General features: G+C 51.5%; 6 protein-coding genes across 6 annotated transcripts; 3 read left to right on the forward strand and 3 right to left on the reverse strand.

Annotated features, from left to right (window-relative positions):
• Window positions 1–691: 691 nt before the first annotated feature.
• On the forward strand, window positions 692–2941 carry Z517_02031 (uncharacterized protein; the record flags this gene model as incomplete). The annotated part of the gene is made up of 1 exon (XM_013431142.1): window positions 692–2941. The coding sequence occupies one exon, from the start codon at window positions 692–694 to the stop codon at window positions 2939–2941; it is 2250 nt and encodes a 749-aa protein (XP_013286596.1).
• A 1425-nt stretch (window positions 2942–4366) lies between these two features.
• Z517_02032 (uncharacterized protein) lies at window positions 4367–6787 on the reverse strand (the record flags this gene model as incomplete). The annotated part of the gene is made up of 2 exons (XM_013431143.1): window positions 4367–4704; window positions 4768–6787. The coding sequence occupies 2 exons, from the start codon at window positions 6785–6787 to the stop codon at window positions 4367–4369; spliced, it is 2358 nt and encodes a 785-aa protein (XP_013286597.1).
• An 834-nt stretch (window positions 6788–7621) lies between these two features.
• On the reverse strand, window positions 7622–9115 carry Z517_02033 (uncharacterized protein; the record flags this gene model as incomplete). Its single annotated transcript, XM_013431144.1, has 1 exon — window positions 7622–9115. The coding sequence occupies one exon, from the start codon at window positions 9113–9115 to the stop codon at window positions 7622–7624; it is 1494 nt and encodes a 497-aa protein (XP_013286598.1).
• Window positions 9116–9752: 637 nt separating this feature from the next.
• Z517_02034 (uncharacterized protein) lies at window positions 9753–10433 on the forward strand (the record flags this gene model as incomplete). The annotated part of the gene is made up of 1 exon (XM_013431145.1): window positions 9753–10433. One exon carries the CDS (start codon window positions 9753–9755, stop codon window positions 10431–10433), a length of 681 nt encoding a protein of 226 aa, XP_013286599.1.
• Window positions 10434–10454: 21 nt separating this feature from the next.
• Z517_02035 (uncharacterized protein) lies at window positions 10455–11714 on the reverse strand (the record flags this gene model as incomplete). Its single annotated transcript, XM_013431146.1, has 2 exons — window positions 10455–10693; window positions 10748–11714. The coding sequence occupies 2 exons, from the start codon at window positions 11712–11714 to the stop codon at window positions 10455–10457; spliced, it is 1206 nt and encodes a 401-aa protein (XP_013286600.1).
• A 290-nt stretch (window positions 11715–12004) lies between these two features.
• Z517_02036 (uncharacterized protein) lies at window positions 12005–14035 on the forward strand (the record flags this gene model as incomplete). Its single annotated transcript, XM_013431147.1, has 1 exon — window positions 12005–14035. One exon carries the CDS (start codon window positions 12005–12007, stop codon window positions 14033–14035), a length of 2031 nt encoding a protein of 676 aa, XP_013286601.1.
• Between the last annotated feature and the right edge of the window lie 253 nt (window positions 14036–14288).

Genomic DNA, 14288 nt, shown 5'->3' on the forward strand with positions numbered 1-14288 from the left:
GATCAGCTCTCTTGAGTCTGAACTCAGGCATCCCATTCCTTTTCTTTGATAGTATCGCGCGGTGGTGGAGAGACCCGAGACTCTTGCGCGCGCTGTCGTAGAGGATCTAGTCCGGATTAGGAACCAGCGCGCGGCTCTCCCAGAATGGATAAAGAGTGTCTCCATCCAAGGGGTATTGCGAGGGAGACATTTTGGATATTATATCCTCATAGTGATCTTGAGGGCAAAGTATTTAGAACAGACGTGACTGGCTACTTGGGCCATTGATTTCTTGTGCTCTATGGCTACTTCCTTCGTGGTATAGACCGAAGATATACCACACACCAGTATCTTCGTGACCGACATTGTTCTACAACCGTGTCCTTGATAATATGGACTATGGACAAGATACATTGCTGAGATTGACAGTTGAGGCCTTGTGAAAACATGTTTGTGGTTTGTGGCGGTGCGTGCTGCCACCCGCTCAACTCGGCAACTCGTATTCTCGGTAGAAGATTCACTTCTGCCTGCGACATGCGACTTTCGCTTGGAATTTAATTCTTGGTGCCTGGCCTCAGCCACCCAAACACCCACGAGCAGCTTTCAACCTTTGGGATCCATTAACAATATATGTCAATTGCGTCCTCCAATGCTCCATCTCCAACAGACTTCATCCTGTCCCTGACGCCCTGTTGTTGACTATCGATACTAAATGGATGAATCGCCGCCACCATATCATCCTCACGATCCCAACCTCAGCTTCCCACCAACCGCAGCCCCGGTATACGCTTCGTCGACTACCGTCAACCCACAGCCACACGCCTTACAAGACACCGCAGTCTCTTCTCGAGAATATGGGGTGCGCAGTATCAGTCCTCTGGAAGTTGAGCAGTCGGGATTCATCTCGGCCGCGCCATACTTTGAGCTTCGACCCCCGAGTCGACCACCACCCCATGACTTTTTCATCCACACCATTGTGATTCAACCACATGACGGCGCAGGGACAATACCATTCCCTCTAAAAAGTTCCCTCTTCCAGCTGCGTGAGGTCGACGAATATGACTGGACAACCTTTGTGAATCACCTGTTTCCTGCGCGTGGGGAGGCAACAACCCACCCAACCCGAACGAATGCACAGAACCATTCGGCCAGAATACAGTCCTTCTCATCCAGCAGCGTCGAAAACGTAAAGTCAAGGCCAGAAGCGCTCACGGATCTGGTTGATCGTCTGTCTCTTCCACCGAGCAAGACATCTACAGCTGAAAGTAGCCCTCTGACAGATCCTTCCAGTCTGCGGAGAATCAGAATCGAAACCGTCGTGGCACAGTGGAACGCGGGGTTTTTTGGGCCTCGTGGCCTGAAAATCATCCTGATATTCCCTGAAGACTCGTCACCTACTGGGAGACTAACGCCGCAGTCATGCGGTCGAGACGCCGCTTCGTCGCTGGGAGAGGACAATTCACTCCACAAAGCCGTCGCCAGAGGGAAAGAGTCGGAGGTTCGCCGCCTTCTTGAGCAGGGCTCAGTGTACATTGACGCAAGAAACAGAAAGGGCGAAACAGCACTCTACCGTGCGGTGTCTCAAGGAGACAAGTCGATTGTAAAACTACTACTGGAAAATAACGCCGATCCTCAAGCTCGGCCCCCAGAAGCAAACAGCCCTCTTCATGTGGCCGTGATATACGACCGTTCAAGTATCCTCAAGATGCTACTCGAGAGGTCAACCGAGGGACTGGAAGAAGTAACTTCAGCAGGGGAAACCCCGTTATATCTCGCCGTGGCTCGCGGTCAAACAAAGAACGCCACGGCACTTCTGGAGGCGGGAGCCAATGTCCACGCGAGGCCAATTGGGAAAGATACAATGCTCGACATTGCAGTCAATAGGCATGATTCTTCTATGATCAAATTATTACTGAAAGGCGGCGTGGACGTGAACCAGAGAAACCGAGACGGAGACACACCACTGAATCGTTTCATTGCGACAGGGAATACCAGCATGGTCAAAACTCTCCTGGAACATGGAGCTAATCCGAGAGCAAAGAACAGAAATGCAGAAACGCCGCTGTCGTTAGCCGTGAATCAAGGACATTCTTCTATTGTCTCTCTCCTCCTCGCGAGGGATGTCGTCCAAAAGGATATTGACTCTGAAAACCTCAAGGGAGAGACGCCAGTTTACACCGCCATATTAAAAGGGAGTTCCTCAATCACCGAAATGCTATTGAAAATCGGCGCCGATACCAACCGCCGACCTCCAAAAGGGGAGACGGTGCTGAACCTCGCCGTCTCCCATGGTAATAGCACACTGGTGAGCCAACTGCTTGACCGTGGGTCGGACGTCAACGCAGCCAACAAATTTGGAGATAGTCCGCTCTCCCAAGCCGTTTCGCGCGGCGACCTGTTCATGGTCAGCCTCCTCCTGAGTGCTGGCGCCGACATCAATGCCGTCAATTCCGAGGGCGACCCAATCCTCTATCGAGCAGTCTACAACGGCAACGCAACAGCCACTTCACTCCTCTTAGCTCATGGTGCTAAGGCGAACGTACAGAGTCACAATTGTGAGACGGTTCTGTACCGTGCCGTGTACAAGAACGACACTTCGATCTGTGCCTTGCTGCTCTCCTACGGTGCTGAGCCGAGAGTTGGAGCTCCCACAGGAGAGACATGTCTATATCGTGCCGTCTACGCTGGAAACACCCAGCTGGTCTCATTACTGCTGGGTCGAGGAGCAGATCCCAACGTCGCCAACGAGGCCAATCCCACTGGAGAATCGCCACTCTACCGTGCCGTCTACAGAGGTGACGTGTCTATTGCCATGATGCTACTCAGCAAAGGTGCCAATCCAACCGTCCCTAGTGTCAACAACGAGTCGCCATTGCAGTATGCCATCAGGAAGAACAACAAATCGATGATGCAGATATTGAGCAATGCCTCGTTACGATACTCGGAAACGAAGATAGTGTAATGAAAATATATATACACACACACAGAGTTCCTCCTTGTCGAGTCGGCTAACTGATACCCTTGGTACCGGCCAATGTCGAGCGATACTGATGGCAGTCCCTTGGATAGTTGCCTTGCACCATAAAGAAGGGCTTGCAACAGAAGAATAGTCTGTACTCAAACCTCACCTGCTCTTCATTATTGATCATGATGATCTGCAATTGAGGTAATAGAGAAGTAGACGTGAGTATCTTCCCCACGGCTAACTAAGAGAGATCGAAGTACCTTACAAGTGGTCAAACTAACTTAGTCTTCCTCACCCTAGTTTCACTTTTCAGTCACGACGGTGAACCTTGTACAGAGGTACAGTGGTTTCTCTGCGGCCTTTATATATAATCTGTCACCACCTACCTTCCAAGGCTTCTTCCTCTTCTTCTCCTTCCTGACCTTCTCTTCTTTCTTCTTCTATCGATTCCTCCTCTACAGGACTACTCTGTTCTTCTTGATTGTGCTCCTCCCCTTCTCTTCATCTAAAGCCGCCTTTTCATTCAAATTTGCTTCCTGATGCCCAGTTCCTCCAAGAGACAGCTCTACATATATCTACTTGCTGGCTACGCTACATATGGTCCTCGGCCTTCCCTGTCGATGATATCAACTGGGACGGACAGGTCAAATCGAGCAAGACACAGTACGATACCACCCCTTTTCCCTGTTCCCGTGTCAAAGTCAAATACAGTGTAGTGGTACGAAAGGAGAGGGAGCCCGGCATAGAGAGAGACTGAGAAGAGAGGGAGAGGAGGGAAGGAGATGTAGACCAACCCAAGCACTAATACTGACACTAATACAAGCACTAACTTGTGTGGTTATGTACCTGTGTAGCTATGTACCAATGTATATACTGGCCTGTGTAGCACGCCTAGAAGCCTCATAAATACCGTGTGGACATGAGACAGTCATATATACATGCTACCTAGGTAGGAAGGTGGCGAGGGAGCGAGGTAGATATATGGCCAGGCTGTGATAGACAGAGGAAAGAAAAGGGGGAAGGGGATCCCTCGTCCGTCGGTAGGAAGAGGTATGGAGGTGCGAGCAGGGGCAGACGGGGTACGTGATAGAAAGTACTCGAAAAATGACTCCATTGTCAATTGTCATTGTGTGGCGAGAGTCATCTCTGGTCAAGTACCTCGTGGACCAACTCCTATCTAGCCACGCCGCCCCACGCCCAGAGATCCAAGTCCAGTCCCAGGTGATGGTGGAAACAAGAGCAGTATGCAAGCACCTCGATCAAGTAGCATCCAGCTCTTTGTGGTGTTTGTTTTCAGCTCCCTGCGCCCCCATCTTAGCCTTTGCTGTAGGGTCCGCTGTTCTGGTTTCCATCACGTAGTCGCTCGCACTTCTTTTGTTCGGTCAACCCCCTTCTTCTGTCTCTGTTCGCAGATTCCAGTCTTCATCCGTAGCGTTCACGGGCCATCGCCCGCGCTGTGGCGGCAAGCTCGTCAATCTCCCCCAGCTGCTTGGTCACCATGGACAGAATGTCCTCACACTCTTGGCCGTACTCTGGATTGGCCCTAAATAGCCGCTCGTTGCCCTTGGAGGGTTGGATAGCCTCGAGGTCCGACTCGATCGCCTCGATCTCATGTTCCAGAGCTGCCTTGACCCGGGCCGACACGTCGTCAATGACATCTTGGAAATCTTCGGCAAGATGTGTCCGAAAGGCCTCGACAAATTCCTCGCTACTAACCCAGTTTTGCAAGATGGCGAGGCGTGTCCTGACCGCTCCAGCACCTATTCTTCGGTCAGTTCCTAGTAGTGCTCAAGATACAAGGGCCAAGGGAAGCGAAACTATACCTCTAGGTTTGCAGGCTTCCTGGTATGTTTCGAGCATGCAGTCCACAATGTAAGAGTTCTGGTGAGTCCCGATCGCGTGAACCCTCATGAGACTGATCCCCTTGAGACAGAGCTTGATCTCTTCTTGAAAGGTGCTCTTCAGGATGTCCAGTCTAGCGGTAAGCGAACGTAGGAAATTGCCAGGGGCTTGCGATCCGGCGCATTGCTCTGCGTACCCTTGGAATACCGCGACGATGTCACGGAGTCCATTGAGAAGCGGATCGGTCGCGACTTCAAATTCGTGCCAACTCTGGCCCATGACCTCGTCCTCGAAACACTCCAGTAGCTCCTTGTTCCAATTTCTGACACCCATTGTGCCTTTCGCATAATTGCCGGCATGTCTAACGCAGCAAGTTACTGACCCTCCAGGCCACTTCTCCCAGTCTTGAGCGACCTTGAGGCAGGCTGCGCAGATCGATTTTGAGCATTCTTTCAATCGCGCGTTGAAACATCGTTTAAAGACCCGAAACATTCCAGTGGCCCATTCCTCAACCTTGTGTAGACACAATCTCAGGTCGCCTGCTCGGGGAAGCCGCGGGCGATTTTCAAGCTCGAGGTCAACTCTGCAGGACTCCACCCAAGTAGCAAAAGAGCTGACCAGTGCTGGAATCTTTTTGGCCAGAAAAAGATCCGTCTCCTTGAACAAAGATGCGGCTGGAAGACCACTCAGATGTTGTTGTAGAGCTGGAATGCCACTCAGCTCTCGCTCTGCGTCACAAGTGGCGTTCCAGTACATGCGGTTATCAACGCAGAATACTTTGAGTATTCCGCCCTTGATGTATGCGCCATACTTTTTTTGTAGATCTTTTTCCACCTTCTGATTCCGAGCAGTAATGAGAAGGGTCTCCAGTCTGCGCTTAGCCTGATTCTTCACTTGTTCGCTTGCGCCTTTGGCCTTCTGTAGCTCGGCTCTGGCGTAGTTGAGCTGGGTACGGTCCACCAATTTTTCCACGCTTTTATTCCTGTCCAAATCTGCGGCTGACTTGGTACATATGATTGTGATATTGACCGTGGTCGACTTTAACCCCTCGGCCTTTGCTTGGATAAGTTCGAGATTCTGCTGCAAAATCTGACTGTCAGTGACTCTTGCAATATCCGCAACCACGCAAATATCGTCGCATTTTGACTGGGCTTTCCTTGCCGCTCTGACCCGGGCGAGGTTTGTGTCATTGAAACCTGGAAGGTCGACCAAGGTGAGGCCATATTTTAGCATGTCCGTGTCTGCAAAGATTGAAAAATACATGACCAGGGGCCAAAGGCCTCGTTCCTGAAGCAATGACTGATGATCCTCGCACCCGGCGGCGTCCTCTGATTCTTCTCTCCATTCGCCGTCTGCGGTCATATTGTCGGGAAAGTCCAGCTGGTTGCACAATTCTGACAAGTATCTCCTAGCAGCGTTGCCGTCTTTGTCATTCTCGTCGTAGTTGAGGCGATCTATGTCGAAATCTTCTATTCCTCCGAATGTGGCCTCAAAGATATCGCGTGCTGCCTGGGTATCTTCGTACGAGTTGGAATTGTCCTCTTCATGGTTCATTCGGCCGATCGGTGAAGTGCTCCAGTAGTCACGAAGTAGATCTCCAAAGTACTTGACCAACTCTTCTCCGGCCATCATCCTGCAGATCAAGGTGAAGGGAGCCGCTTGGCCAGGCTCACGGTATCGGTATTCGGCGGCGAAAGGGGTCACGGCTGAGCCGCAGGCACCAGTCTTTGCGAGGCCGTCTTCATCGAAGAGAGAGTTGAGGGTACTGCTCTTTCCGGCACCAGAATTTCCAACGAAGCCAACGAGTCTCTCCTTCGGTTTTTGATATGCTGCAAGCCGTTGGGCCTCTTGCAGCAGGTGTTGTGGGGGATCTCTCGGAGACCTTTCCAATACTGCAACAGTTGATTCAGCAATTTTGGTGCTTTGGACCGCGGCGAGTTCGTACGATGGCTCCCGATGAGGGTGATACTGAAGTTGGGTTGGTGAAGTTATCGCAGACATCTCGGTGAGGGCTTCAGCAGGCGGCTTCAATGTTGTGGCTTTGGCGTCGCGAATAGTTGAATTGTGATATCAAAGGGAATGGCTCGTAAGGAAGGATGATACATAGGACGGTTCTCATTTAAAGTAGCGTAAGAATTAAACCCGAAGTGAGTAAACCGTGGCGAGTAAACCGAATTCGAAGTGTCTCAGGATAGTGAATATGAAATCTCTGACTCTCCGGTCATTGTGCTGACAATATGGCTCAACTGAACCAAAGAGTTCAAGAGTCAGGGGACGCCGAAATCCTATGGAATGCTGCTATCATCGTCGATCTGAGCATGTATCACATTGTATCATGCCATGCTATGCTATGGCATAAGGCCTGAATGAATATGGGGGAAAGAGGACATACATACATGCATAAGATCATGGGATCGTGGTTCCCGCCAAGATGATATCTCAGAGTGACTAAATAGGTACTTTTCATATGAACCTCCTCCTCCTCCTCCTCCTCCTCCTCCTCCTCGTCGCTGGAGAGTTACACACTGGACATTGCACTTCGCACCGGTATCTTTTCTGGCTTTGTCCGCTCACGTCGGCGCCACCGGCCACGAACGCGACGCAATTCAGTCCACCAGACTGTGAACATCGATCCCCAAGGATGGTGCCTGATTTTCCCTGTTGTACAAAAACACTGTAACGTAAGAGGCGCGCGACGCGGGTCGATAACCTCAACCTTGAAAGTCGCCCCAGTAATCTTGATCTTGATTTGGGTATCCTCGCACAACTGCTGTTGTGCTCTTCATGCTCTCCTTTCGGTTTCTCCTTTTCCCCGTCCGAAGTCACCCTCCTCACTCAGCCTTGTAGGTCATTGCTGATTCCTCCAATCGTCACGCTTTTAATGACCAAATACTCATCAACGCCGTATTTGCTGCCTTCCCTTCCGAACCCGCTCTGTTTCACGCCTCCGAAAGGAGAGGCACCGTCGGAGATCAGCCCGGTGTTGACGCCAATCATACCCACCTCCAACGCCTCGGCGACACGGTAGATGCGTCCAACGTCGCGGGAAAAGAAGTATCCCGCCAAGCCCACCTCGGTGTCGTTGGCGAGCGTGACAACTTCCTTCTCCGTCTTGAATGGAAACAGCCCGGCGACGGGGCCGAATGTCTCTTCTTGGGCGATCGCCATGTCGTTCGTTGCGCCGGCGATGACCGTCGGCGCATAAAAGTTGGATCCCAAATCGGGCAATTTGTTCCCGCCGCAGAGGATCTTGCCGCCTTTCTTCGTCGCGTCTTGCACGTGAGATTCCACTTTGGCGACTGCACGGTCGTGAATGACAGGGCCGTGAGTCACACCATCGTCGAACCCGTACCCGACCTTGAAGTTCTTGACCTTCTCCGTGAATTTCTGCGCAAAGGCGTCATAGATGCCTTCTTGCACGTAGATCCGGTTGGCGCACACGCACGTCTGGCCCGACGACCGGAACTTACACGCGATCGCTCCGGCGACTGCGGCGTCTAGGTCGGGGGCATCGTCAAAGACGATAAAGGGGGCGTTACCCCCGAGTTCAAATGACAGCTTTTTCAGAGTGGAAGAGGACTGTTTCATGAGAAGTTTACCCACATTGGTGGACCCCGTAAATGACACTTTTTTGACACGGGGGTCGGTAGTGAGAACCGCACCGACTTCGGCTGTATTTTTCATGGCGGTGACGACGTTGACGACTCCAGGAGGGATACCTGCTCGTCGGGACAGTTCGGCCAGGGCATTGGCTGTGTAGGGAGTCTCTCCCGGGGACTTCGCAACTACGGTACATCCGGCCGCAAGGGCTGGGCCGATCTTTCGTGTGATCATTGCGGCTGGAAAGTTCCAAGGTGTAATCAGACCGCAGACACCAACGGGCTGTTTCCACGTCATAATTCGATTTCCCGGGACAGTGGCCCCAATGGTATCTCCATAAATGCGAGGCGCTTCTTCGCTGAACCATTGGAAGAAGTTGGCGGCATACACCACCTCGCCCTTGGCGTCGTTGAAGGGCTTGCCATTCTCCCAAGTGATCAGTGTGGCCAGGTCGTCAGCATTCTCCATCATCAAGTTATACCAATTTCGCAGCATTGTCGCTCGCTCTCGAGGGAGGGTCTTGCGAAAGGAAGCGAATGCATTCTCTGCCGCGGCAATGGCCTTGTTGGTATCTTCGGTGTTAAGCTCAGCACATGACCCTATCTTCTTGCCGGAGCCAGGGTCGACGACGTCAAAGGTCTCGGACGAGGCAGCGTCGACGAATTCGCCGTTGATGTAGGCTTGGGAGATGAGGAGGGAGGGGTCTTTGAGTTTGGGAGCGGAGTGCATTTTGGCAGAGGGCACTATTCGATACGAAGGATGGACTGTTCGTGTTAAGGACGAAGGCAGACGAGGTCGCGAAGACGACAGCAGCACACGTATATATAAGGACGCCATTGTGAGTGGAAGAAGTTTGAATGCAGCGAGTGCAGCGAGGGTGGAGGAGGGGAATCTGCCCTCGTATTCGTCGTTTGGATACTCCTTGACCTCCTCAATTAAGTCATGACCAATGGAAGGAGCCGCAGTCGCATTGGAAATCCTAGCAATGGTGTCCACTTCAGGCAAGAGTCGAAGGGCGTTTGACTGGCCTGAAATCGTAATATATCACAATTACTTCACGCGAACGAAGCTTAAGAAGCTCAAAATGTGTGGCATAAGCGGAGCACGTGCGGAGATCTGCGTGATGTCATGCTGATACGACGAAGCACAGAGACGTGCAAGGACGTGACAAGGCGATAAGTGTGCCAAGAGCGCCAAGATATCACAACTTGGCTCGGATACAAGTCCGTCGTGTGCGTCTTTGCTACGGCGCGTCAACCATCCGCGAAGTGCTACGATATTTTTTCGGAGATTGTCCCTGGACTACCGCCTACTTGTAGAGCCAGCCAGCACTGTTTACAAATCAGCGCCACGAGCCACCCCCAATATGACAGATTCGCGGGACCCTAAGCCACAGATCTCAAGAAGCAAGTCACAACGTCGGGCGATGGCGGAAGGGAAGCTCGTGGAGACAGTGAACGCTCTGACAGGGACCGATTTCTTCGCAAAATATGCTCCACGGGAACTCCTGACCGAATTGGGGGGCTGTCAGCCTGGAGTGGAGTTGTCAAGGCTGGAAGTGGACGCCGCCAACCTACCCAGTCGATGGTTGGACGCATGCCTGAAGTTAGTCGAGGAGACCAGTGCGCAGGACTACCAGAACTCGGAGGTGAACTGGTCGCTGTCCAAGAAGAGAAGGGAGATGAGGTTGCCAGACCTGAAATACATTGTTCTAATCCACGGCACCTCTGGTCTGGCCGGCTTCATCTCTTTCATGATCACATATGAGGATGGTTACGAGGTCCTCTATATCTACGAGATTCATTTCACTCCTGAATGGCAGTGTAAAGGATTGGGAAAGAAACTCATGAAGATCGCCGAGATCGTTGGTCAGAACGTTGGCATAACCAAAATCATGTTGACTGTCTTCAGGGCCAATCGACGAGCTGTCGCCTGGTATACGCAACTAGGTTATGAAGAGGACGACTTCTCTCCCAGTCCACGCAGGCTAAGAAACGGTACCGTCAAAGAACCGAGTCATATCATCCTCTCGAAGCCAGTGAAATGATAATCCCCTTCGAGAGCTTTTTCATATCTGGCGTACACTTTTACCCTTCATTTCGGGCCTCTCCATCTCCCATTCGTCGCGCATAACAGCGAACAAGGTGTCTCCAACAAGGATGGTTAACCCCAAACTCCAAACCAGTGTGATGGCATAGAAAAAGTTGGCATTGCCAGAGCCGGCGTAAATCCACAAATGGTGAAAGGCAGGGCCCAATAGGGTCGAATACAGCAGCACAGATGCAGCGATGAAGGTGTATCGAGTTACTGTGATTGTCAGCGAGACCTCCGGGTGTTGGGTTCGTTGGGGACACAACTTACAGGGAAGCACATGTTGATACATTGGTAAAAATCCGAGATACAGCGAGACGTCCGCGATGCTCGGGTATGGCTTGAAGATGGCGAACAAGCCCAGCAGGCTGGTGATGACGAAAAGAGGCTGGCTTTGGAGTCGAAGAGTCATGCCTCCTACATATCCCACCAAGTGCAACCAGAAAACGCCGATGAAGAAATCCCGGAAAGAATCGAATATCTCGATGAAGAAGTACCACCACAGCCCGACGTTGGGAGTCAGGTCAGGAACCGTTATTTGGACGCCGTAGCAAGAGGCCAAGAAATTCCAGAATCCACTGGTTAAGATGGGTGTCGTGGCTAGGAGTGCAGCGAGCCCTGCGGTATAGGAAACGATTGACGCAGCGAGAGACCTAGATCGATTGTTTTTATGGATCATGAGCAGGGTCGGTGGCAGAAGTAAAGCTGGATACATTGACAAATAGGTCCCAATCGCAAGCGCGAACATGGCGCGGATTGCATTTCCTGACTGAGCGTTGAAGACAGCTTGGATAATGGCAGCATTCGTAAAGATGCTGGTGCTCCTCCCCAAACACGACAAGATGGTAAAAGGATTAAAGAGATAACCCGCAGCGATCAGGGAGCCATCCAACTGGTGAAAGCGAGAGGTTGGAATTCGTAGGTCGTCCGCAATAACATGTAGGGATGCTGCGTTTAGGACATCCAGACCGACAAAGACCAGCGTCGGCGGCAGGATCTCGAAGATGACCAGCAGTAGCGGCGCTTGGTGAAAGACACCACCATCGTAAGGTGATAATCCATGTTGATAAAGAAAGAGGCCTTCTTGGAGTCTTTGAAAGCTCGAGATTGGAGTCGATATTTCCACTCTCGCGGTCAAAAAATCGGGAATGTCGGGAAAAGCGAGGAAAATGACGAGGCGTAGCACAATCGCGCCGGCGTATATCGCGACCGTCTTGCGGTCCAGCGATATTGCCATTGTCGTTATAACGTGCGCTCACTTGTAGACCACATTGGCCAGATGGTTGTCGCCTGCAGGCTTGTTGGCTTGGTATGTTGTGGACAGGAGAATTCAAAAGGAGGTCGAGGCTGGTGTGAAGTTACCAAGTGGCCGCAGCCTGCATGGGTGGATCTCGGCAAAACTGCGGCATTGTCTCTTTCTCTCCACATCTTCGAACTTTTTTCCCTTCCTGCGGCCTCAGAAGTGCGCTCAATCTCTGCGCCCTACACCTTTGCAAATACCAGTCATCCTCCTTGCAAGACTCCAAGATGGCGAAACAAAAGAAAAAGGGCCAGTCCGGCCAGGCGAAGAACTACATTACTCGAACACAAGCTGTACGCAAACTGCAGATATCGCTTCCTGATTTTCGACGGCTTTGTATCTTCAAGGGCATCTACCCTCGCGAACCCCGAAATATCAAAAAGGCGAGCAAATCGGCCACTCACTCGACCACTTTCTACTACACCAAAGACATCCAATACCTCTTACACGAACCGTTGCTGGCCAAGTTCCGTGAACAAAAAGCCCTCGAGAAGAAGATTGCCAGATCTCTGGGTCGCAATGAAGTGCAAGATGCGGTTCGGCTGGAGAAGTATGGCATGCCAAAAATAAAGTTGGATCACATCGTGCGAGAACGGTACCCTACCTTCGTGGACGCTCTCCGAGACCTGGACGATGCGCTGTCATTGCTGTCTTTGTTCGCCAACCTCCCTTCGACCACCGAGGTGCCTGCCAAGGTCATTGCGCGCTGTCAACGCCTCTGCCACGAGTTTGAACACTACCTAATCGCCACTAACTCCTTACGAAAATCCTTCTTGTCCATCAAAGGTATCTACTACCAAGCGACGATCCAAGGTCAGGATATAATGTGGTTAGTGCCGTATAAATTTGTGCAACGGGTAACCCAGGATGTGGACTACCGGATTATGGGTACCTTTGTGGAATTTTATTGCACCCTTCTGGGCTTTGTCAACTACAGGCTCTATACGTCAATCGGCCTTGTGTATCCCCCAAAGTTTGACGTCGTTTCCGACGAGCGAGGAGCAGAGCTGGCCGCGTTCACGCTGGAAGGGCGCGGGATTGGTGGGGGCATCGATCAACGGGACGAACACAAACAATTGGACAATGGTCATGCACGAAATGGCAACACAAAAGCTGTTCAGGCTCAAATAGACAAGATTGCCCAAGAGACCTCGGCTCAAGAAGACGTGAAGCAGGATGAGCCCACCGAAGAGCAAGCACAGACTGATGCTATTGATACATTCATTCCTGCCGCACCAGAAGGGGACATCCTGCCACAGCCTGATTTAACTGCCGACGAAGCCGCACACTTGTTCTCGGAGTTCACGTTTTTCATTTCCCGCGAAGCTCCTCGTCATCCCATTGAGTTCTTGCTGAGAGCATTTGGCTGCAAACGCGTGGGTTGGGATGCCGTACTAGGTGAAGGCGCGTTTACCCATGATGAGAGAGATCCCCGGATCACGCATCAAATCGTGGACAGGCCTGCACCGTCACAATCACTTTCATCCGCGCAGGGTCAAGAAGGCTCGAAAGATCAAAGTCTTCAGACTGTCAAGCCTGGATACATCATGCCCGGAAGAATCTATGTCCAGCCGCAATGGATATGGGATTGTGTCAACGAGGGTAAATTGCTGCGCACCGACGTATATGCGCCTGGAGAGACGCTACCTCCTCATTTAAGCCCATGGGTCAAGCCCACTGGTGGCCAATATGATCCAAGAGCGACCTTGGAAGAGCAGGAGCATGAAGGTGAGGCTGATGCAGCCGCAATTGATGAGAGTGAAGATGAAGAAGGGCAAGAAGAGACTACTCAGCAAGCCGTTGAGGGACAAGAAGCTGAGGAAAAGGACGATGATGACGATGAAGATGAGGACGATGATATCGATGCGCATGATATGGATGTCGCACCCTCAGATGACGAATCGGAAGAGGAAGAGAAAGAAGACGAAGCAGATACTTTCGGTGGCTTCGATGATGCTATCTCACAAGACTCAGACCTAGACGAGGATGCTGAACACCAGAAGGAACTGGAAGCGGAAGCAGCAGGACGACCTGTCAAATCGAACTTGATTGGAGCAGACCCCAAGGCCAAGGCCATCAGAGCTCGACAGACAGAACGGTCTCGGAAAGAGGAGGAAGTCGAACGACAAAAGATGATGATGAGTAACAAGAAGCGCAAGCTGTATGAGAAGATGCAATACTCTAACAACAAACGTGATGAGGAAGCTGAGAAGCTGCGGAAGAAGCGAAGGAAGCTTGAAAAAGCTGGAAAAAGATGAGGCCGTACGCCCAGCACTGCCCTGCGTGGCTTATGATTGTTGTGACTATTAGCGCGGTGTTAAGGCCTTAGAATACAGCAGCCAAAAAAAGGGGAGATAGAGGAGCATTAATTCGAGTCTCGACCATCATCTTCCTGTACTCAGTACAAACTTACAAGGCTGCAATCAAGGGGCTCTACGAACGTGATGATCACGTGATTCGCAACAATCTTCGTTGTAAAAGCGGCAGCACCCGAGCTTCGGAGATCAATTG

This window comes from Fonsecaea pedrosoi, assembly GCF_000835455.1.
Source record: "Fonsecaea pedrosoi CBS 271.37 unplaced genomic scaffold supercont1.2, whole genome shotgun sequence".
Classification (NCBI taxonomy): Eukaryota; Fungi; Ascomycota; class Eurotiomycetes; order Chaetothyriales; family Herpotrichiellaceae; genus Fonsecaea; species Fonsecaea pedrosoi.